General features: G+C 32.4%; 2 protein-coding genes across 3 annotated transcripts in view; both read left to right on the plus strand.

The window, feature by feature from the left end:
- Positions 1-338: 338 nt before the first annotated feature.
- LOC105186979 (ras-related and estrogen-regulated growth inhibitor) overlaps positions 339-25,736 on the plus strand; it is a 38,034-nt gene continuing 12,636 nt past the window's right edge. For both annotated transcript variants that reach the window (XM_025304024.1, XM_025304023.1), the window contains exons 1-3: positions 339-545; positions 16,947-17,169; positions 20,307-20,493. In XM_025304024.1, coding sequence (XP_025159809.1) covers positions 401-545; positions 16,947-17,169; positions 20,307-20,493 — 555 coding nt within the window. In that variant the 5' untranslated portion in view covers positions 339-400. The remainder of the gene's footprint in view (positions 546-16,946; positions 17,170-20,306; positions 20,494-25,736) is intronic.
- Positions 10,527-13,717, plus strand: LOC105186970 (uncharacterized). The gene is made up of 2 exons (XM_011147516.2): positions 10,527-10,583; positions 10,679-13,717. The coding sequence occupies exon 2, from the start codon at positions 10,716-10,718 to the stop codon at positions 13,377-13,379; it is 2,664 nt and encodes an 887-aa protein (XP_011145818.2). The 5' UTR covers positions 10,527-10,583; positions 10,679-10,715; the 3' UTR covers positions 13,380-13,717.

Genomic DNA, 25,736 nt, shown 5'->3' on the forward strand with positions numbered 1-25,736 from the left:
CGCTTTTATTTAACATATTTACAGCGACAATCACTCAGCGAGAGATCATTTGGAAACATATCGGATACATTTTTCTTTCTTCAGAAACATGTGAGTTAATAATACGCGGGAGAAAACTGGTGGGCGTATCCCAAAAATAGAATTATTACACCTCTTTGATGACGATCACGTATGTTTTTTTTTTTTTCATAATTCACCATGAGGGCCTACGTAATTATTCTAATAATAGTTAATGACGCGCGCGTTGTCGTCACACAATGTTGTTTATTACATGCGCACCCTTTGAGAAGCGTGCGCGACAGATCGCCATGAATAATGTATCCATTAAATACCATCAGACACACGACGAGGGTTCATAATCGATGGAACGACCTGGCGAGGTAGCAGTGGCGATTAAGACATGGAGAACAACAGTCCGCCGCCGTTGGCGTCCACCAAGAAGAGAATCAGTCCTCCGATTAGCTGGGGCCTAGGTCTTGCTAACAGGGATACTTTTAAGACGGTTAAAGTGATCCTGATGGGCCAGTCGGGCGTTGGCAAGTCGGGTGAGTAGTCGGTGTTTTTCTCTCTATTCCTCCTTTTTTTCTTGATGAGCGACACGTAGGCAATAATTACAAGATGTTCGAAATAAACCATTCGATTTCTGAACTTTTTCGATTGTTTGAGAAAGAATTGAAACAAGTAGAAGCACTCGCGTACTTCTTGGTATCAAATAATTTTTTTAACAAACAATTACAAAAAATGTGCGTAACATAAGTTTTTATAAGTAAAATTTATAAAACTTACCTTTGTAAATTTACCTTTTTAAACAAAAAGGTAAAAAAAGGCGTCAAGTACACGCGCAACACGTATTGTGTTATATATGTATATAACGTAAGTTTTTACAAGTAAAACTTATATCGTGTTACAAAAATTTAACATTTCAAATTCAAATTATTTTTTTTTAAGTTATATATGTACATAACATAAGTTTTTATAAATAAAACTTATTAAATTATTTTTTTTTATATGTATGTATATAACGCAATAAATTTTTACAAGTAAAACTTATCAAATTATTTTTTTTAAGATATATATGTATATAAGTTTTACAAGTAAGATTTATATTACAATACATTTACAAAAATTTAACACGTTTATTAATAGTGTCCAATATTTAAAAAAGATATCTTTTTAAAGGTTTTATTACTATTCAATCCTATGAATCAAATTCTACAAAACTGTCTTACAAAAAAAATGATATAACAAAACAGTAGCACCAACTGAAAAATTCTACTCAACCTCAACTCTGCAAATGAGAGCGATTGCAATCTGAAAATAAATATATCCAAAACTCCCAATGATACATAGCCCGGTACTTCGGAAACAGTGTCTTCATTATTTATTAGAACTCTGAGTTATATGGTTATTTTACTTGTTATTATAACAAATTAGTTATTATAACAATGCCATAAAAAATATTTAATACAAAAAATCTTGGCACGGCTGCACCAAAAGGTAACGATAAATTTGCGATGCGCGCGAGCTATTAATATATTTTATTTCATATATTTTACACTCATATGGAACTTCAAGTTCAAATAAAACTATTCAATAGCTCGCTATAAGTGTAATATATGTCGATACATTCAAGTTAATTTCAGCAAAATATATTATATTATTAATATTTTATACATTCGAATATTATTTTAACATACCTATTCTAAGAATATTTTACATTAGTATTTCCAAAGAAATGATTTATATTTTACTATTGAATATGAGTCTGAGTATTGAGTATGAATATGAGTTTTAAACATTTTAATATTAGAGGAATGTTTCATCGATGACCGAGTAGGGTGTCCCAAAAGTAACGGACCACTCTAATAACTCTTCAGTATTGAAGTTTCAAGGAAAATGATTTTAATAAAAGTTGTAGGGATTTAAGTGAGCTATCTTATGATGACCTTAACTTTGACCTTGACCTCTATTTTCAAGGTCATTTGAAGGTCAGCCTGTTTTTTAAATGGGAACTCTTATTTTTTATTACACTGTTTTTTATTACTAGTTAATTTGAACTACTTTTGCCTAAAACATTTTTTTATTTGTCTAATATTTTTTGAGATATTTGAGGAAAACTTGATAACTTTTTCAATATTTAACTTGCGATATCTCGCTAACTATTTGTCGGAAGAAAAAGTAGTACTAGACTTTCTTGCTTTATTTAGTCTCAAGAATGTATTGTTACAATAACGCTCTGACATTTGTTAACTTATTGACTTTTGGAAATTTCAAAATCATCAAATTAACCAAAATCAGGGCGCTATTGTAACAATATATTCTTGAGACTAAATAAAGCAAGAAAGTCTAGTGCCACTTTTTCTTCCGACAAATAGTTAGCGAGATATCGTTATTAAATAAATTAAATATTGGAATATTGGAAATCGTTATTAAATAAATTAAATAAATTAAATATTGGAAAAGTTATCAAATGTTCCTCAAATATCTGAAAAAATATTAGACAAAAAAATGGTTTAGACAAAAGTTGTTCAAATTAACTAGTAGAAAGAAACAGTATAATAAAAAATAAGGGTTCCCATTAAAAAAAACGCAAGTAAACCTTCAAATAACCTTGAAAATAGAGGTCGAGGTCAAACTCAAGGTCATCATAAGGTAGCTCACTTAAATTCCTACAACTTTTATTCAAATCATTTGCCTTGAAACTTCAATACTGAAGAGCTATTAGGGTGGTCCGTTACTTTTGGGACATCCTGTATATATATTATCATATTATATTATATCTATTATTATATATTATATTATATTATATATTTAAGAATTTTTGCCTCTTATTAGCTCCTTTCTTCCTTTGAAAAACTCTACAAGCAATTCTTTTTGTTCTTGCGATATACAGGGTACTAAATTTAAAACGTAACAGGTGAAAAATCTCGAAAACTGTGAAAGATATTAAAAAAATCTAAAACACATGTTCCATGATTTCGGAGGGGAAAGAGAATGGCATTATCAGTTTTTTATTTGGAGGGCATTCTCAAGGTCAGTTGAAAGTCAACTTAATGTTTTTAAATAGGAAGCCCAATCTTTTATGATATCTTCTTTTTCTACCAATTAATTTTAATAACTTTTGTCTGAAACATTTTTTTATTTGCTTAATATTTTTTGAAATATTTAAAGAAAACTTGGTAACTTTTTCAACATTTAACTTACGATATCTCGCTAACTATTCGTGGAAAGAAAAAATAGTATTAGACTTTTTTTCTTTATTTACTATCAAGAACATATTACTATAATAGTGCCCTAACTTTTGTTAACTTATCGACCTTTGGAAATTTCAAAATTATTAAATTAATCTCCCTGGACGACAAGTCAATAAGCACCGCTGTTGATTTTTCGATGGTACAGCTCATTACATTACATCGTCTGCTCAGCATAAGCTGACCGGTAATCAAATGACGGGCGTCATAACATACCGTGATGCAATAGTATTCACACATTATGCCTCTCTCCCTCCTCTTCCCTCACTCACTCCCTCCTTCCCTTCCAACACCTCCCCTCTCTCTCTCTCTCTCTCTCTCTTTCTCTCTTCCGTTACCTTCAGAGACAAATCCGTTTGATGATTCCTAAGACATATAAGAAATATAAATAAACATAATCATATACAAATATAACAACATAATATGTAGATATCTCCTTGACATTCTCCGAACAGTCACTAAGTGAACGCGTAAACTGTGGAAGCAGAATTTTATTATTCTCGCTAAGAGGTAACGAATTCCGCACATTATTTCTAAATTAATATTGCAAATAACGCACTTCAGTAAATATCCGTTACATCAAAATATTGGCATGTATTCGACAGAAAAATCTCATCGTCAACGTACGTCTCATCAACAAGAGGACCATAATATCGAGATGTCTGACACACTACCGTTTTTTTCACTATGGGCGAACAATAATTTAGGAGACAAGTCTTACTATGACTTCTTCAATCCAAATATTTGTCATGTGTGTAAGAAAACACCAGAAAAGCTGAAGACAGAATGCAATACGTGTCGTTCTTGCAACATGATTCTTTATTGTAGCAGCGATCATGAATCAATGGATAAAGGGAATCATGTAGATATCTGCGGAATTTTAACAACACTTTCGCAGAGTAACCCGCAATTGTGGCACACTTGCAATATCTCTCAGAAGAATTGGATTGAGTCGAGGAAAGAGCTTTTATATTTAGTTAAAGAAGCGTTACGACGTGATATGAAGCCGTACGAAATAGAAATGATCAAGTTCGTTAAATCGTGCTTTATTTGTCATGTACAATGTAATCTTCAAACTTGTACGGTGTGCTATTGCATGAATTATTGTTCGTATCATGCAAAAGCCTTGGAAAATCATCAGAGTTCTAATTGCACTAAATTGAAGTCGTATCTCGAGATAGATCGTGAAATTTTACTCAAATTTTATCCAATCCATCGAAAAGAATTTATGAATATTAGTGCCGATATAATTAGCACAGTTAATATCGTTGACATACAACAATTCTTGAAAGAATTTGCGTTTTGTGACACTCAGTATTCATTCTATGCCTATTCCGATTACCTATCAGGACCGTTGACACTTTATTATGGAATGAAGAGTAAAAATTTAGATCTAGATATAAAAGGTATGAAGTACGTTGTTCATATAATAGCCGCAACTATTTTAGATGCACGATATGTACTAGCCTGGGAAATAATGTTGCATATTTTATCTAAGACACTAAAGCATTTAAAAATTATATTGGTAGGACCAGAAACGCAAGACGCATACAAAATTGTCGAAATTTGTCACAAATGCATACTATGGGAGAGCACGTTCAAGTTTCAAAGTTATCACTTGCTTCTCAGGAATTATGTTAATACAATACTTACACTTTATCCACCAGATGTAATTATAGCATTTGAAGCAGATATTAGAGCGTGGGATTCACGAACAGAAATAATTTCAAAGTTAAATGGACAATCTTGCCCTTTTATAGTAACCGGCGCGTCGTATTCCAAATGCGAACGAAACATACAGACATTAAGAGAAGCTCTGGGTGCTGGATCATTAGCAGGTCTAACTCCAGACAAAAATAAATTTAGTTCTCTTAAGGCATACAGAAATTTCGAGGGCAATGACATCTTCTATCGCAATAAGTTTTTATTTATTATTAGGAATTTAAGCGATGTATTTTACGTAAATACTGATCCAAATACGTCAGGATCCTCAAACATATAAAACTCCTGCCAAATTGAATTTTTAAAGGAGAATATCATTAATACATTAAATCTAAAAGTATATCATAAAAAATATTTTTGAATAGTTGTACACCTATTGTGATTTCCAAACGCAGTCAATGTAGAAGATTTGTTATTCTATCCTATCAGACACATTCCAGGTAAAAATTGAATTAATTAATTTGTATTCTATAGCACAGTGCAAGCCGTGTAATATTAGCCTGTAACATCATTGTAACAATAATATGAGAGATAATAATATCTGTTAGACAATACATATTTACTTGTACGAATGAATTCTGCATGTTATAAAATAAATAATACATGGAATTAGAATTATATTTTTTCAAGGTAACAATACTTGAATACTCTCCTTAAAAATATGCATTTCAACTCGCTCCATATTAGAAAAACATCGGACAATAAATTCATAAAATGGACGTAGAATTCGAATTTTATTTTTTACTTCTAAACTTAATACAGCTTATAAATAAAAGCTCCGTAAAAATTTATGTACTAATATTTAACAAAAGATAAATATAAGTTTCTTATATCTTCAGAATCAATTTCGTTTGATAATTTCCGGGAAATGGAAGAAATATAAATAAACATATCATAATACACAAATATATGACAATATAATATGTAGATATTTTCTTAGTGTTCTTTGGACAGTCACTAAGTATATTCGTAACTTATGAAAGTAGAAATTTATTATTCCCTTCAAGAAATATCGAGTTTCGCACATTATTTCTAAATTAATATTACAAATAACGCGTTTCTGCAAACACCCATTACATTAAAATATAGGTATATTTTCAATAGAAGAATCTCGTCTCATCAATAGAGAGTCCGTCATATCGGTATATGCAATTTTTTTCACCATCATTTTTTCCACCATGGGAATTGAATAATTTGGGTGCTGTGCTTTATCATAACTTCTTTAATCCAAACATTTGCCATCTTTGCAAGGAAGAACCAAAACAAATACCGTAAAATTACAATACATCGTTCGTGCGACATGATTCTTTACTGTAGGAGAGATCACAAAGCAAAATATAAGGAGAACCATGGAGAAATCTGCAAAATGTTAAAAAAAACTTTCATATCGTCACCCGGTATTTTGGCACATTTATAATTTTAGTCAAGAGGATTGGGTCAAGTCGAGGAAGGAGCTTTTACATTTAGTCAAAACAAAGTTCGAACGTGATATGTAGCCGTACGAAATGCAGATGATCATGTTCGCTAAATCGTGTTTTATTTGTCATGAACAGTGTAATCTTTAAACTTGTACGGAATATTATTGCGTGGATTATTGTTGGAATCATGCAAAAACCTTGGAAAATCGTCATAGTCCCAATTGTGCCAAATTGAAGTTATGTCTCCAGACAGATTATCTTGCAATTGTAAATAGTTAGCGGGCAAATTCCATCGAGATCGTAGAATATTTGATGCGTTAAAACCGTTAGATTATTCGACAACGAAGACAACGAATTAAATGAAGAAAATAAACAGATCGCAGTCGAATGGATCAGGTGACCTAAACTGTTATTCCGATTGAAGCTAATATTTGGAGTCTCTGATCAGCATGTATTGACTAATATATCATCAATAAGCATGCTTAAAATATACTACGGCTCGTTCGTTTTACTCGCCGTCACATCAGCATCGATGTAGAAAATATTTTTGGACTGTTGTATACCTATTGTGATCTCCGAACACAGCCACTGTAGAAAATTTATTACCTTATTTTGCTCGATAAGTTCCAGATAAAAATTTAATTAATTAACTTGCCCTTCCATAGCACTAAAAGTCACTGTATAAAATCGTCATATTATATTAAGCGATTGCATTGGAAGCCACTGTTGTGTTTTGTGTTTTTTGAGTATTTGTTTCAATAACAAAACGTATGAATACATCAATCAAAGTATTTGCCCTTGGAAGCTATGACTTTTTCCCACTTTTTTGGTAGAAGTTGAATTCCGCGATGAAAGAGCGGTCTGTCTTTTGAGCCATTCCATTCAGCAACCCAATTTTCGACTTCTTCGTAATTATGGAAATGTGTATCTTCCAAAGCATGTTGCATCGATCAGAAGTCGCTTGTGTAATCGCTTGGGGCCGGAGAATATGCGGGGTGCGAGAGAACCTCCTATTCAACCTCCATCAGTATTTGTTTCACGGCTATAACAACATGGGGCTAAGTATTGTCATGAAGAAGAATCACTTTTCAGCGATTTGGTGCAATTGGTGGTTGTTTTAGGATCAAATTATTATTCAAACGCTCCAATTGTTGTCGATAACGTTCAGTGGTCACTGTTTCGTTCAGTTTTTCAACAACTCATAATATAAGACACTCTCCATATCTCACCAAATAGAGAGCATTGCTTTGTGAACGTGGATGTTTCGTTTTGGTGTCGACGTTGATTGTTGGCCATCAATTCATGATTTCTTGCGTTTCGGGTTGTCGAAATAAATCTATTTCTTACCGCCGATCACAATACGCCACAAGAAACTTCTTTTTATGCCTTGCAAGCACAGAAATCGAGATGTTTAAACGATTAGCAATTTTCGGTCAATTCATGTGGCAGCCATCTCCTTTCTTTCTGGATCATTCCTATGGCTTGTAAATGTTGTGAAATAATTAACTTATCGATTTTAAACAGTTGAGCCAATTCTTTGTGTGCTTGAGTAGGGTTTATTTCCAATAGAGCTTGTGGTTGTTTATCATTGAACTTTTTCGATTGACCTGGCCGTTGTTTGTGAACGTCACAATCACCACTTTTGAATCGTCGAAACCAATTTCTACATACTGTTTCCGATGAAGCAGATTTACCATAAGTTTTCACAAGCAGCCGGTAAGCTTCAGCTGCACTTTTTCCAAATCAAAGTAATGTAGAAGCACACATCGGAAAAACAATTTATCGCGTTCCATTTTAATAGTAGGTTATAGAAAAGCTTGTGTAAACAAAGGTTGGCGTCTGATGACTAATTTTTTATGTAGGAAATGTTCACACTTCAAAATGACATAAGAAACGTCTGTCACTGTTCATAGCATACGCAGCTAGAGCTTAGATCTACACGAGAATAACGGCTTTTAATATAACCTCCTAATATTTTCAAGTTTTCTATTCCTCTCAATATTTGATAAACAATTTTACTGCCAATGCCTAAAAGAATAATTATATAAAGCGTTTGATCTTCAAATTGATATTATAATACAAAGAAAAAGTACACAATTTTTCTTAAGTTCTTCATTATCGGATGATAATGTTGCAACATTTTGGCTACCACAAGATAATGATTTCATGTCCACAGCTTAAGGAAATGACGGTAAATTCGCTTTTTCACTCTTCTTCTTTTTTCACGAATCTATTCTTCATTATCATCGTTATCGCTGAACTCTGCCTTAATATTGTCTCTCTTCTGTTTCTTCCTCTCATTTGTATTGTGTGGCGAGCCAACATTTTTTTATATTCAGTTTTCTTTAGCATTTAGCATTTAGAAATGAATCTAGAAATTGGCAAAAATACATTTTATTAGCGATATATTCATGTAAAAAAGAATATAAACCAAAGTCAGAAAATGAAGAAATGGAAAATCGGAAATCAACGATTTCTATAAACTTGTTATATATATATATATTATATAAAATAATTTTAATAATTTCTAATGTCGAATCATCCTTTACACAACTCCTAATATAGACAAGAGTATCATAATCTCTATCTGATGTAGCTTTAGGCCAGCATGCCAAAATTTCATCAGCAATAACCCAGTTATCTGGAATGATTTAGACTCCACAAAAAAATCGATCCACACAATTTCTTTCACAATAGAAGTCATCGGTGAAATGAGGAAAAGCAATGCGAGAAAATGAATCATTCTGCATCATATCAACATAATATAGCAGCTGAAACGGTCGATTATTTGAAGCGCCAAAATATCGAATTAATATCTTATTGTCCTTGTAGCTCTGATTTATCACCTAATAACTTCTTCCTGTTCCCTATGGTGAAAAATAAAAATAAATAAGATCAGCGTTTTACAACGCTTGAAGAGCATATAAATTGTCGAAGCATATAAATCGCATCTTTTGGTTATACTTCGCTTTGAATAGAAAAAGTGATTAAAAAACTGATTTAAACGCGTATGCAAAAATGCATAAATGTTAAAGAGGAATATTTTGAAAAACAATAAAGCCATTTGTTCAAATTTTTTTGTTTTTTCCCATACCTTTCCGAATCATTTGCAGCAACCTACGTAAAATAATCCATTGTCCACAGTATACAGTTCTGTCATTATAATAAACTGAAAATAAATAAATATATGTAAATCAATATCCTGGGGGCATCCCAATTCAATACCAATTAGTATATTGGACCAATTAAATTAGTTAAGTTAGAGTTAAATTAAATTTGGTTAATATTATTGGTATTATTGGTTCAATTATATCGTGTGTGTTTTCCTTTTTCTCGTGAGAAGGAAATCCATCACGGATACCCCAAACATTCGGGGAAGAGTCTAGGGTTATGCCGGACTCCTACCAGCTAATTGTTCTTTTCTCGGGTGGTGAACAACCAAGTTTATGTAAGAAAAGTAATGATCAATGAATATCTCGAAAATGGTGCCATTTGTAAATAAAATAGTATAGTTGTTTTATGTCCCCCATGAAATAATACAACTTTTGTTCGAAACATTTTTGCTGAAAATGCTTCGATGAAGAATTATCGAGGTACGATTTTTAAAAATGGGACATCCTGTATATTTTGAGAAAAAAATAATTTGAGTTTGGTGTACATGTTACATACATATATAGAAAAAAATAATTTGAATTTGATATACATATATATGCAATGACGCCCGTCATTCGATTGTTGGTTAACAGAGACGATATGATCAGCTGTACTATCGAAAAATCAAAGCGGTCTTTAAAATTGAAGAGCGACCTCCCTGGACGACGAGTCAATAAGCACCGATATTGATTTTTTGACAGCACAGCTGATCAGATCGTCCCAGCTGAGCAGCAATCAAATGACGGGCGTCACCATATACCATGACGCATAACAGTATTCTCATCTTATTATCTTTAGATACAAATTACAAATGGAAAGGTCCAGAGAAATTTATGTAATAATATTAAACAAAGTATGATTCCATTATATCTTCAGAGACAAATCCGTTTGATGATTCCTAAGACATATAAGAAATATAAATAAACATAGTCATACACAAATATAATAGCATATGTAGATATCTCCTTGACATTTTCCGAACAGTCACTAAGTGAACGCGTAAACTGTGGAAGCAGAATTTTGTTATTCCCCCTAAAAGGTAACGAGTTCCGCACATTATTTCTAAATTAATATTACAAATAACGCACTTCTGTAAATATTCATTATATCAAAATATTGGCATATATTCAACAGAAAAATTTCATCGCCTTAGCAACAAGAGGATCATAATATGTCTGATATATCACCGTTTTTTTCACCGTGGTCGATCAATTTTGTAGAAGCTAGGTCATATAGTGACTTCTTCAATCCAAATATTTGTCATTTGTGCAAAAAACCAGAAAGACTGGAGGAAGAGGACAATATATGTCCCTCGTGCAATATGATTCTTTATTGTCAAAGCGAACATGAATTAGTGGATAAAGAGAATCATGAACAAATCTGCGGAATTTTAGTAACAATTTCATATAAATACATGGAAATGTGGAAAACTTTCGGCTATATTCAGGACTTTTGGATCAGGTCGAGGAAAAACCTTTTACGTTTAGTCAAAAGAGAGTTGCAACGTGATATGAAGCCGTACGAAATACAAATGATTATGTTCGCTAAATCGTGTTTTCTTTGTCATCATCAACTTCATCGTAATCTTCGAACTTGTACGGAGTGCTATTGCGTGAACTATTGTTCGGAGCATAAAGAATCCTTCAATATTTTGCACAGTCCTAATTGCGCAGGATTGAAGTCGTGTTTTGAAGTAGATCGTGACATTTTCAGAGGCATGATCTCTCAAAAAAGATTTATTGATATTAACGTCGATGTATTTAACAAAGTTGAAATCGTTAACATACAAAAATTCTTGGATTCATTTGCGACTTTTAAAGATGAGTATTTATTCTATTTCTATTCTGATTACCTATCAGGACCGTTGACATTGTATTATGGAATGAAGAATGTAAACCTACATATAAAAAAATCTCCCTATATTATTCATATAATAGCCGCAACTGTTTTAGATGCACGATATATACTAGCCTGGGAAATTATATTACATGCTTTACCTCAGACACGGAATCATCTAAAAGTTATATTGATAGGACCAGAAATGCAAGAGGCATGTGAAAATGTCAAGGTTTGTAGCGTGTGTAAACACAATCAGAAGACATTCGAGTTTCAAAGTTATCGCATGCCTCTTAGCAATTATGTTAATACAATACTTAAACTTCACCTACCAGATGTAATTATAGCGTTTGAAGCAGATATTAGTACATGGGATTTACAAACTGTAATTTCAAAGTTAAAAGAACAATCTTGCCCTTTTATAGTAACAGCCGCGTCGCGCGCCAAATGCGAAGCAAACATAGGTATGTTAAAACTAGCTCTAAATGCATCCCTAGCAGATCTAATTCCAACCGAAAATAAGTTTAGTTCTCTTAAGGCATACAGAAATTTCGAAAACGACGTGTCCTATCGCAATAAGTTTCTATTTATCATTACGAGTTTACGTGATCTATTAAGGTTATATAATGACCCAATTACTCTACCACATAATATCGGTATACCTGACATACCATCTTTTTTCTCACCATGGGCGAGCAGTGATTTAGGAGATAAGTCTTACTATGACTTCTTCAATCCTAATGTTTGTCATGTGTGCAAAAAAACACCACAACAGCTGAAGATGGAATGCTATACATGTAGTTCTTGCAACGTGATTTTTTATTGTAACAACGATCATGAATTAATGGATAAAGAGAATCACAAAGATATCTGCGAAGTTTTAACAAAACTTTCGCATAGTAACCTGCAACTGTACTATACTTCTGAGCAGAATTGGATCAAGTCGAGGACAGAGTTTTTATATTTAGTTAAAATGTTGTTACAACGTGATATGAAGCCGTACGAAATAGAAATGATCATGTTCGCTAAATCGTGTTTTATTTGTCATGAACAATATAATCTTCAAACTTGTCCGGAATGCTGTTGTGTGAACTATTGTTCGGATCATGCAAAAGCCTTGGAAAATCATCAGAGTTTTAATTGTACTAAATTGAAGTCGTATCTCGAGATAGATCGTGAAATTTTACTCAAATTTTATTCAATCCGTCGAAAAGAATTTATGAATATTAGTGCCGATATAATTAGCACAGTTAATATCGTTGACATACAACAATTCTTGAAAGAATTTGCGTTTTGTGACACTCAGTATTCATTCTATGCCTATTCCGATTACCTATCAGGACCGTTGACACTTTATTATGGAATGAAGAGTAAAAATTTAGATCTAGATATAAAAGATTTGAAATATGTTGTTCATATAATAGCCGCAACTGTTTTAGATGCACGATATGTACTAGCCTGGGAAATTATGTTGCATATTTTATCTAAAACATTAAAGCATTTAAAAGTTGTATTGATAGGACCAGAAACGCAAGATGCACACCACATTGTCAAAGTTTGTTATAAATGTACACAAAGTAAGTTCGCAAGCAAGTTCGAGTTTCAAAGTTATCGCTTGCTTCTTAACAATTATGTTAATACGATACTTAAACTTCATCCACCAGATGTAATTATAGCATTTGAAGCAGATATTAGAGCGTGGGATTCACGAACAGAAATAATTTCAAAGTTAAATAGACAATCTTGCCCTTTTATAGTAACCAGCGCATCGTACTCCAAATGCGAACGAAACATACAGACATTAAGAGACGCTCTGGGTGCGGGATCACTAGCTGGTTTAACTCCAGACGAAAATAAATTTAGTTCACTTAAGGCATACAGAAATTTCGAAGACAATGAGGTGTACTATCGCAATCAGTTTTTATTTATTATTAATAATTTAAGTGATGTATTTTACGTAAATACTGATCCAAATGTGCCAGGACCTTCACACATATAAAACTTCTGCCAAATTGAATTTTTAAAGAAGAATATCATTAATACATTAAATCTAAAAGTATATCATAGAAAATATTTTGGAGCAGTTGTATACTATTGCGATTTCCGAACGCAGTCAATGTAGAAGATTTGTTACTCTACTCTATCGGACACGTTCCAGGTAAAAATTGAATTAATTAATTTGTATTCTATAGCACCATTCTGTAGCACTAACAGCACAGTGCAAGCCGTATAATATCAGCCTGTAACTTCATTATAACAATAATATGAGAGATAATATACAAACTGTTAGGCAATATATATTTATTTATACGAATGAATTCAGCATGTTATAAAATAAATAATACATGGAATTAGAATTATATTTTTTCAAGGTAACAATACCTGAATACTCTCCTTAAAAATATGTATTTCAACTCGCTCCATATTAGAAAAACATCGGACAATAAATTCATAAAATGGACGTAGAATTCGAATTTTATTTTTTACTTCTAAACTTAATACAGCTTATAAATAAAAGCTCCGGAAGAATTTATGTACTAATATTTAACAAAAGATAAATATAGGTTTCTTATATCTTCAGAATCAATTTCGTTTGATAATTTCCGGGAAATGGAAGAAATATAAATAAACATATCATAATACACAAATATATGACAATATAATATGTAGATATTTTCTTAGTGTTCTTTGGACAGTCACTAAGTATATTCGTAACTTATGAAAGTAGAAATTTATTATTCCCTTCAAGAAATATCGAGTTTCGCACATTATTTCTAAATTAATATTACAAATAACGCGTTTCTGCAAACACCCATTACATTAAAATATAGGTATATTTTCAATAGAAGAATCTCGTCTCATCAATAGAGAGTCCGTCATATCGGTATGTGCAATTTTTTTCACCATCATTTTTTCTACCATCGGAATTGAATAATTTGGAAACTGTGCTTTATCATAACTTCTTTAACCCAAATATTTGCCACCCTTGCAAGAAAATGCCAAAACAAAATGCTGAAAAATTACATCGTTCGTGCGACATGATTCTTTACTGTAGGAGAGATCATAAATCAAAATATAAGGAGAACCATGGAGAAATCTGCAAAATGTTAAAAAAAACTTTCATATTGTCACCCGGTATTTTGGCACATTCATAACTTTAGTCAAGAGGATTGGATCAAGTCGTGGAAAGACTTTTTATATTTATTTAAAGTGGAGTTACAATGTGATATGGAGCCGAAATACAGATGATAATGTTCACTAAATCGTGTTTTATTTGTCATGAACAGCGTAATCTTCACGGAAACTTGTACGGAATATTATTGCGTGGATTATTGTTGGAATCATGCAAAAACCTTGAAAAATCGTCATAGTCCCAATTGCGCTAAATTGAAGTTATGTCACCAAACAGATTATCTTGCAATTGTAAATAGTTAGCGGGCAAATTCCATCGAGATCGTAGAATATTTGATGCGTTAGAACCGTTACATTATTCGACAACGAATTAAATAAAGGAAATAAACAGATCGCAATCGAATAGATCGGGTTATTCTGATTATTCCTAAACTGTTGTTCCGATTGTAGCTATTATTTGGAGTCTTTGATCAGCATGTATTTAACAATATATCATCGATAAGCATGTTAGAATATATTACGGCTCGTTCGTTGTCCCCGCCGACACATCAGCATTAATGTGGACCAATAAGAAATCTCCTGGACGATTCGACAACAAATGTTTAAGAACGGCGAACAAGAAAAGGAGACACTTTTTTCTCTCGACTTTAGATCGCTTACGTTTCATTATAATTTCAGATTTATCACGATTATTGTAATTGAATAAATACTATATTACCGTTAAACTATTACGAGTGCGTGGCACTTTCTCCACCGTATGATTTCGTTTGCATTTCTTTCGATTGCGGCGGCCTTTTTGTCTTACACAATATACATTATTAACATATTATAAATTTTATGATATTACTGCCGATAAAGCTAAAATTGTTGTTCTCAAGGCAAAAATTCTCAAGACTATTCTCAAGTAGTCTCAAGAATATCTCAAGAATATATTGTTATAATATATTCCAATTTTTGTTAATTTGATGATCTTGAAGTTTCCAAAAATCAAGGCGCTATTGTAACAATATAATCTTGAGACTAAGTAGAGCAAAAAATGCTAGTACCACTTTTTCTTCCGACAAATAGTTAGCGAGATATTGTAAGTTAAATATTGAGAAAGTTATCATGTTTTTCTTAAACGTCTAAAAAAATATTAGGCAAAGAAATAAATGTTTTATACAAAAGTTGTTCAAATTAACTAGTAATAAAAAACAGTGTAATAAAAAATAAGAGTTCCCATTTAAAAAACGCAGGTTGACCTTCAAATGACCTTGAAAATAGAGGTCAAGGTCAAAGTTGAGGTCATCATAAGATAGCTCACTTAAATCCCTACAACTTTTATTGGAGTCATTTTCCATAAAAGTGCGTACTTTTAAGATAATAGGAAGGTCCAATATTTTTTGATGACTCTGTATACTAGCTTGGGAAATTATATTGTATACTTTATCTAAGAATTACGCCATTTAGGAGTTATACTGGTAGGAACAGAAATGCAGAGCGTACACGAAATGTCGAAATTTGTCACAAATGTAACCAACGCAAATGTAAGTTTAAAAATGTGAGTTTAAAAATGTGAGTTTAAAAATTTTCGAGTTTAAAAGTTTTCGAATTTAAAAGTTTTCGCCTTTTCGCGATTATGCATATATGATGCCTATATTTAAGCCACCGAGTGTAATCATAGCATTTGAAGCAGATTTTTAGTGATTGGGGTTTACGAGCGGAAATAATTTTAAAATTAAAGAGACAATATTGTCCATTTATTGTAATTACCGTATCGTACTCTAAATTTGAACAGAACATGCAGGAGTTAAGTAAATTTCTGGACACCATTAAGAGTAACTCCAACCGATAATAAATTTTTTTAAGATGTACAGAAATTTTGAGGACAATGACGTGTCTTATTCTAATAAGTTCCTAATTATCTTTAGAAATTTACGTGATTTATTGAATTTATGTTATAATGAACCGGTTAAAACCAATGCACCATGGCGTCCTTGGTAGGAGATTTGCGAGATTGAATTTCTGCAGAAGAATATTTTTAATATATTAAGTACTTGAATTAATTCTCGCTGTTGGCTAATAGAGGTCAATAGTTGTGCTATTTTAACATGGCCGAAAGTAACCGTTGATGTATATGAAAATACTGTCAATAGGCTTTAATAATCAGTATATGACATTACATCGGAGTACAAAGAACATACTTTTTTATTGCATTGAAGATGTCAGGTTTCGTACCAAAAGAAAGAACATTTGTGGGAAGCATTACTTTTCTGCTTTGCTTATTGTTCTTTGAATCCATTATGTCAATAGTTTTATATATTTTGCTGATATCTTAATTGTAACCTCTAATGGTTTTGGTCGGAATAATATTGTTTGACATTTTGAAGTATTTATATTGAGTTTCCATGAAAATTTCAAACGTCGTTATTCTTATTCGTAATTTCACGATCAGCTTTAGCCGTGCGGTTCGCCACGAAGCGTTTCATCGGCGAATATGACTGCACCACGGACAGAATCTATCGAGTGGACAGTCAGTTGGGGTGCTCATGGGAAATAGCAGATCCTCCGGGGTACCCGGCGGCGGCCGCGGAACCGAAATTGCGCTGGGCCGACGCAATAGTTCTTGTTTATTCCGTAACGGACCGAGTCAGCTTCGATGAGACTTCTCGATTGAGGTATGTTGTTCATTTAAATCCGAGATGCACAATGATTGCAATATAACACCTTTAGCTTGTTATTCTAAGACCAAAATTGCATAGACATATAATATTGGATGAGTGCAAAAGTTCGTGGTCGACTCTAATAAATCATTAAAAGAGTCATTACGAGAGTTGTACGAGGTCTATCCGGAAGATATCTGACCTTGTGTTCTAACTTTGAACCTAGGAATACTGTTGTCAAAAACAGGTTTTACCATTTAAGGGGGACTTTTATGAGTACCCTTACCAAACGGCACGACGGCACAACAGCTGTTCAGTCAGCAACGGTACGCTGTTGTGTAAATGTCGAACCTCGTACATGTCCTATTTCATAATGACCGAACGCATCGAACAAAGAGTCTGCATTAAATTTTGTCAAAAACTTGCCAAAAACTACTGAGGATGAGTTATGGTTATGACCCTGAGACAAAAGTCCAATCTTCGTAAGATAGGATGTCCGAAGAGCAAGGCCCAAGAAGGCATGCCAGAAGTCTGATCAAGGCAATGCACACTGCTTTCTTCGACCAGGAAGGTATTGTTCATCATGAATATGCTGCAGAGGATTAGAACAAAGAATATTACTTAAAAGTTCTGAAGCAATTACGTGACGTAGTAAGAAGGAAAAAGCCTGATTTGTAGAAAAGTGGTGACTGGATGCTTCATCACAACTGAGGTTTTAATACAACTGAGGACTAAGGAATAAGTTGCGATGAACACATCGTTCATCGCAACTTATTCAGCAATTTCTAGTGAAACACGGAATTATTCAACTTCGCCAGCCCCCCTACAGTCCTAATCTAACTCATATATATAACAATCCTGCGACTTCTGGCTGTCCTCCAAATTGGAAAATCCTGTAAAAGGAGGAAAATTTGATGACATAGAAGAAATAAAAAAGAATGCGACAAAGCAGCTGTTAGCTATTCTGAAAGCTGAATATAAAAAGTGTTGCCGACAGTGGAAAGATCACTGGAAGAAAGTTATGGTTTCTAAAGGGAAGTACTTTGAAAGAGACATTGTTACCATTGACCAGAATTAACTCTTTCTCCTGCTACAGCATAAGATCAGATATTTCCTGGACAGATCTCGTATGGTAACGTCGGATTGTTATATAGGGTGAAGAAAAAACCTCGGGACCCCTGAAAATTTCGAAAAATATACACTTTATAAAAAAATGTTTCAGACAAAAGTTGTAGCGTCGAAGAAGATCTATTTACCGATCTTAACAATTTGACCTTGGGTGGCGTCATCAAGGTCAGGACAAAGTCACCTCAGATTTTCTAAATAGAAACCCCAATTTTTTATTGCATGGGATATTGCAAAAGTTCTATTATATAGGCCAGAATCATGAAGCTATCAAACAGATGGCAAAAGGTTATTGAATTAAACGGATAATATATTACAGAATAAAGTTTTAGAATAGAGTTAATGATGGAGATTTCGGGCCTTACACGTATCCCCGAAGTCATGAGACGAGTCAGTCGCCTCACGATGGCGGTGAGAATGTCATTTTTCTATCCTATAATAGAAAGAGTTAAAGAATGAAGATTTTGTTTTGTATAAAAACAAATAGCTTTTCGTTTTGTATAAAAACAAATAGCTTTTCGTTTTGTATAGAAAAAAGTAATATGACTTTCTTACCAGCCTGATAGAATGATGATACAAAATGCTGTCCTTGTTTAATTTTTCACGTTTTTTCAGCCAAATGCATAGTCTAAGTATTATATGTCTATACGAAGAAAACTGTATAGTTATCTTTCTAGCAAAAGGTATTTTATGATCGAGGCATACGTATTCCCATGTGATTGCAATTCTTAAGCTTTAAGCGTTATTATTACGTTAAGCGTTATTACTTCTAGTAACGCGAGAAACAACTCTCGCTGGAAGCTTCGGCTGTTACGTAATTTCCGGCAAAAGGCTAAAGGCTTCTACATCCATCGTATTTCGGGCCTTACACGTGTCCCTAAAGTCATGAAACTGACGGGTCAATCGCCTCACGATGGCGGCGAGAGTGACATTTTTCTATTCTAATCGCATCCGGCGTGTCATCATGCCACGATCCGTTCGCGTTGCAATAGATGTGACAAATATGCGGGCCGAGTGTTCAGACACAGAATGCTTGGAATAATACATTTTTCTCACTAAAAGAGAAAACAGAAATTATCAGAAATAGGCTCTTGATTTAAAATATTCGCTATTCATTCCTCCTTTAGGTATACCGAGTGTCTCCAATAATGATCTCCGAACTGTGATACAAACGGGATAATTCTGAATGAAAAATATGAGTCGAAGAGAAATGTAGAAAAAAAATAACATTCTTTTTATAAGTTAGTTTCTTTCTTGAGAAAAATTAACTTTCAATATTCGTCAGGTACGTGTGCTATGCCCGATCTGAACAGAGTTGAGATAATAAAATAAATTTAGCTTTCGAACACTTAAAAACAAAATACGCTGGCAAGTATTCGCGCAAATCTAACACGAAGAGCACAATTATGCATGCGACAAATTTAGCAACACTTTCAACAATTTTTGAGTCAATAAAACAAAGTTTTTAAAAAGTAAACATATCTTGACTTGTTATGTATTATATCTTTGATGTATCCTTATAATATTTGCAATTTTGTAAACACAAATGTCGGCAATTTTGTAAACATAACGTATAATGAGCTCCGTTGAGATTAAACACATATTACGCATCTGACGAATATTAACCCTTAAAAGCTACCATAAAAAAGAATCACGTTAATGATGTTATATAGGTGAAATTTTATCCCGATATATATTTCTTTTTGTTTTAAAAATAAAAACAGTCAAACAAAAAAATGCAGTTTAATATATTATTGAATATTAGATGGAAAGTAGAAAAGTTTGCAGCAGATAATTTAATATCTAATAAGAACGAAATCAAATTCGCATGGGCTGAAATTCCACCCATGGTAGCCTTTAAGGGTTAAAAATTGTTTTTCTCTGAAAATAAAGTCTCTATCGTATAAAAAAATTCTTCTATATTTTTAACTTATTTCTTCATGTAGAATCATCCCCCTCCCGCTTGTATCATAAGTTTGGAGAGACACCCGATATAAAAATCTATCATCTTTGTCACTGTTGTCCAGATTTCTGGTGTCGCACGCGAGACGAGGTAGAAAGGTGCCGCCAGTCGTGTTGCTTGTGGGAAACAAGGCCGATCTCTCTGGCTCACCCGGTGAGCGCATGGTGTCCGCCCTGGAAGGCCAGAAAAGGGCAAAAGAAATCGAGGCTCACGCTTTCCACGAGATTTCCGCGAGAGAATCGGTTGACCAGGTAAGAACCAGCGTAAAAAGCATCTAAAACGGTTACACCAACTACGGATACTCATTTTCGCATCGTTCTTTCTTTTTTGCATGAACAGAAGTCTTATTATGAACGCATGTTTGATGTTAAGCCTAGCCGATCGATTGTTAATTCTGTTTCAGTAAGACGTATTAATTAACTCTTTTACTTTGGCACTTTTTTTCTACCTGACAGATTTCTGTGAAATCTTGCATTTCTATGTTTCTTGAGTCGCTTTGATATTAGAAAATGATATTAGAACTTTATTCTGTAGTCAATAAATTAAACAAAAGAAAAAGAAAACTTACTACGTTTCGACTTACATATGGAAGACTTGCTGCGTCCTACTTTTCAAATACCGAAGTCGAACCCAAAAGTCATACTTACCTTATTGTCTTGTCGTTTTCTCTCTTTTAGCGTCGCCGCGGCTGATTTTCACTCTGTTTTTCCTCCTGTTATTTTCTCGTCAGCATTATAAACGATATTGAAAAGAATACCCAGTATTATTCGTCCTTTATTCTTATCTGTACAACCAATTGTGTCCACTTCTGAATCTTATGATCGCCCAGCCAAAAACATATGGTGAACCCATTATGTAACAAATAAAATTCTTGCCATTCCTAGGTCAAACTGCACAGGTGCACACTATCAATTAAAAATATAATTATGTATGCTTGAACAGAAGCTTATTTAACAGAGAATTTATCGGTGTGTAACACTTACAGAAGTCAATTATTTAAAGTTTTGCATATATTAAAGCGTGCATTAAAACGGCACGAACTTTCTTAGTTATCTGATATATCCCATATAGCACAACAGTTGCTGCAACGTTGCTGTAACACTGCAACATTGTTCCGATGTTGCAATAATGTTGCTGCAACTTTCTATGCTGTATAGGATAATTCGCTTGTCGATATCCTGACGATTTGTATTTCTAATCGAACGAGATGTTTTATATTGCGCGAGAAATGCTAGCGATAGATTATGAGCAGCGTAAGTGTTCAACTGTGTTAATCTAAACAGTTGAGCCTCGCAGGTCCCCTTCATATGTGTCTGCTTCATGATGATCAAAGGATAAATATATCACAACAAAGAAATATTATATCAAACATTTCAAAATATTAACTGTGATTTACAGATATAAAAGTTTCTCAAATCGTTAATTACGAATTTCATATCAGATTTACAAAATTAAAAATACTAAACCCAATATGGCCATTACACAAGAATAAAATCATCAAAATATGTATAAACATGCTAAAAATATATTACATACTATAGATTTCATGGCTTATTATGAATTTAATGTTAAATTAAAAAAATTTGGAATAGCTGAACCAATATTCCATAAAAAGGCGATTTATAGAAGTACGCACATATATATGAATATGTGATTCTATATATTGAAGCGGTAATTAAGTCTACTAGAAATATATATAAATAATATAACTTTGGAAAATATATGAAACTTACTATGTACCGGTGTTTGGAACTTTTGGGAACGAAAAATTGTGAAGATTAATCAAATCAAATTGAGAAGAAAAGTCATGTATCATTTTGCAAAAATCGCAACAGTGATACAGAATATTTTTGTTCAGAATAATCTAATCTACAATTATATGAAGGCTATTGTGTCTAGAGATAGGCTTAAGATTCAGGGTTCAAAGTTCAATATATTCACATCTATCGCTAGACAAAATAGTCGTCATATAATTGTAGATTAAGTTATTCTGAACAAAAAATTCTTTCATCATTTTATAAGTATACATATTTTCAAAGTTATCAATTAAAAGAGCCTTTAAATGTGATCATTTTCAATCATTAGTAATTTAATAATTGTTCCGATTTTTGCAAAATGGTACATGACTTTTCTTCTCAGTTTCATTTGATTAATCTTCACAATTTTTCGTTTCCGAAAGATTATCCTGTGTAACATGATGTTACTCTTAATTGCAAATATCTAATGTGGCTATCTATATACATATGTCATCCATCGTGAAGGTCAATATGTCCAATCGTTTTTATTTCTGTCTTATCTTATTTCCATTGTGTTTATCGTCAGTTTAGTTATAGGTGTAATAAAAGCTTAATAACAAGGTTCGAGGTTACACTGATTATTTGAAGTGTGTTTAAAATGCAAAAAAAGTTATCAGCCACATTTATCGAATGCAAATCGTGAATAAATATGACGTGGCGGAGTATATACAATATTATACAGGGATGTTACTAGTGTTCGGATATAAAAAATGTTTTATCAAAAAAGTCGTTTATTAGAGAAAAAATATAAAGATACGAAGAAATGGTAGATCAAACTGAGAAGAAAAGTCAAGTACTATTTTACAAAAATCGCAATAGTTATTAACGATTGAAAATGGCCACATCTAGAGGCTCTTTTAATTGATAACTTGAAATTTGCGTACTTATTTGCAAAATAGGATGTGTCTAATGATAGATATGAATATATTGAACTTTGAACTCTGAATCTTGAACCTGTCTCTAGGCACAATAGCCATCATATAATTGTAGATTAGATTATTCTGAACAAAAAATAAGTATGCAAATTTTCAAGTTATCAATTAAAAGAGCCTCTAGATGTGGTAATTTTCAATCATTAATAACTTAATGACTATTGCGATTTTTGCAAAATGGTACATGACTTTTCTTCTCAGTTTGATCTGATTAATCTTCACAATTTTTCGTTTCTAAAAGATCCCCTATATAAAACGTTTGTAGAATCTACGGAATATCGATAAATTAATAACTTTCATCTTTACAGTGAACAAATAATTCGTTTATAAAAAAACTAACATGCGAAAAATTCTGGAAAAACTATACGAAGGGCTTTTAAAATGTTTCCGGAAAGTAGTTATTATTCGTAAATAGAATGCTATATTTGTTACTAATTGATGCGGACGTAATCTTGCTGAGGCAGTGTTGCACAATATTCACATGTGATGCTTTGTCAGCTAAATTTACCCTTGCATCTGCGAACATGAATTCGTGTAAATTTAAAGTGAGCGCTAACATTAAATTCTTAGTTAAATTGAGTTGGAAAGAATCTGTTATTATTAAGGCTATCACAGATGTTTTGGAGACAAACTACTTTTGATGAATGGATTAATCGGTTTAATGAGAGTCGAGAGAACATTAAAGACGACAGTTGCAGTAGGAGACCATCAACTTCAATCTCTGAAATCCATATTGTGGAAATTATAGTAAAAAATGATGACTGAATAACAGTTCAAATGATAGCTTAGACTTTAGACATATTCATAGGATCAGGACATTTAAAAAATAAAGTGCTTAATTTAATTTGCTGTCCTTTTATACATTTTCCGGGAACTTTCCGAACGCTCTATGAATATATTATATTTTGATATATGAAGAATATTCAGTAAAATTTTCAGCCTCTAATTTTAAATATTTTCTAAGAAATTAAATTTTTTTAAGTCAAGTTTTTTTCAACTTTGTAAATAATTAAAAATTAATAATTGCATATAGAAACTATGGAAAATATATAAAGAAAATATTAATATATCAGAAAAATCATACTTATTTTCACTAAACTCTAAACAGTGCATTGTAAAAATGAAAGAGAGAAAGATGATAAATATATTTAACATTGCCATACAAAAAGGTTAATACAAAGCAAGAAACTGAACATTTGTCAATATCATAACACATGAAAATGTAGCATCGTGATAAGATTAGTGCTAACTTCGTACACAGCAATCCTTTTGCTTCCATACGATTCGCAATCTAAGGATTGTAAAGTATGACATAATTATTAATTTTTCAGTATGCATTAACAAAATCTAGGAAAATATTAATTAGTACAGAGGGAGAAACATAAAAATGCGGAAAAGCCAAAACCTAAGTAGTAACCGTGTCTAATTTGCTTAATTTCAGTATTTAATATTGCTTTAATTCAGTAATCAGATGAGATAGTGCTTTGAACATGATATAAAGGTTAAAGGGTACCAGTTTTTTTCCCAATAATATAAAAATAGATGGAATATATAGCTGTAAATCTTTTTTAGTGATGTATATCAAGGAAATTTAACGAAATATAAATCTTGAGAAATATCGATAATTATTTATTTATATACGATAATGATATTTTTTAACATAATACTATATAACATAATAATATATTAATTAATGTTAATATCTACAAAATCTGTTATTATCTACAAAAAAATATGAAAAAAGAAAATTTGCAATGAAATACACAAAAGTAAGGATAGAAAAGGAACAGAAAAAGGGCAAAGCAATATTGCTGTTCTGTTGTGAATTGAAAGCGTAAGCCTAAAAAAAAAGATAAATAATCGATAATGTTTTCATTATTGTTATATGTTTTTATTATTTTATCATACTCAATAATGATTGAATTAATTATTAATCATTAAATTAATTATATTATTCATTAATCATTATATTAATATTATATTAATCATTAATCATTAAATATTTTTATCTATTTTGCTCAACTTAAACTGCTTCTCCGGATATAGTTCCAGCGAAAAATGACTCGTCGATCGATGTCGAAACGACGTCAAATCAATGTCGGAAAGTTCAAATCGACATCAATTTGACATCGTTTCGACATAGATCGATGAGTCATTTCTCAATGGGGTAGGCACAACTTCTTTTGCAATTTTCGTATCCGATTTTAGTATTTTCCTATTGATTCTCCGTTCAAAATAAATCTATGTCATGTCTTTTCGTTGATTCTAAATTTTATTTTTCTTACATGTATGTCATCTATAATAATAATGTTTAAACTTAAGAATAAGAAAGGCCTTAGTATGTTCGTTATGTATTCACAATATGGCTTCAGTAGGAGGCAAGGTCAGGGATTAAACGCATAACTCCGAATTAAATGTAAAATTCCGGATAAAACGAACAAAATAAGCGTCTGCTTTTCGTCCGGGTAATAATCGAACTTTGATAATGCTGTTGTACCGTTTCGAGCATTTAAAAATAATCGTAATCTAAATATTACTTTTAAAAGATCGATTGGTTATAAATGGACGGAATGTCCGATAAACGGAGATATAAATATAAATCAAAGTAACCATAAAATAGGAATAAGGATATAAAGTCAGTCCTCAATCGTTCAACCTAATCGCAGCGGGAGCTATTTTTCTAAACGATTGTTTACTCCGCGGGGAACCCAATCATGGCATTTACGCGTGATCGCGAGGCGTAAACAAAAGCTATATCGCTCATTC

Source organism: Harpegnathos saltator, unplaced genomic scaffold (genome assembly GCF_003227715.2).
Source record: "Harpegnathos saltator strain DR-91 unplaced genomic scaffold, Hsal_v8.6 scaffold587, whole genome shotgun sequence".
Classification (NCBI taxonomy): domain Eukaryota; kingdom Metazoa; phylum Arthropoda; class Insecta; order Hymenoptera; family Formicidae; genus Harpegnathos; species Harpegnathos saltator.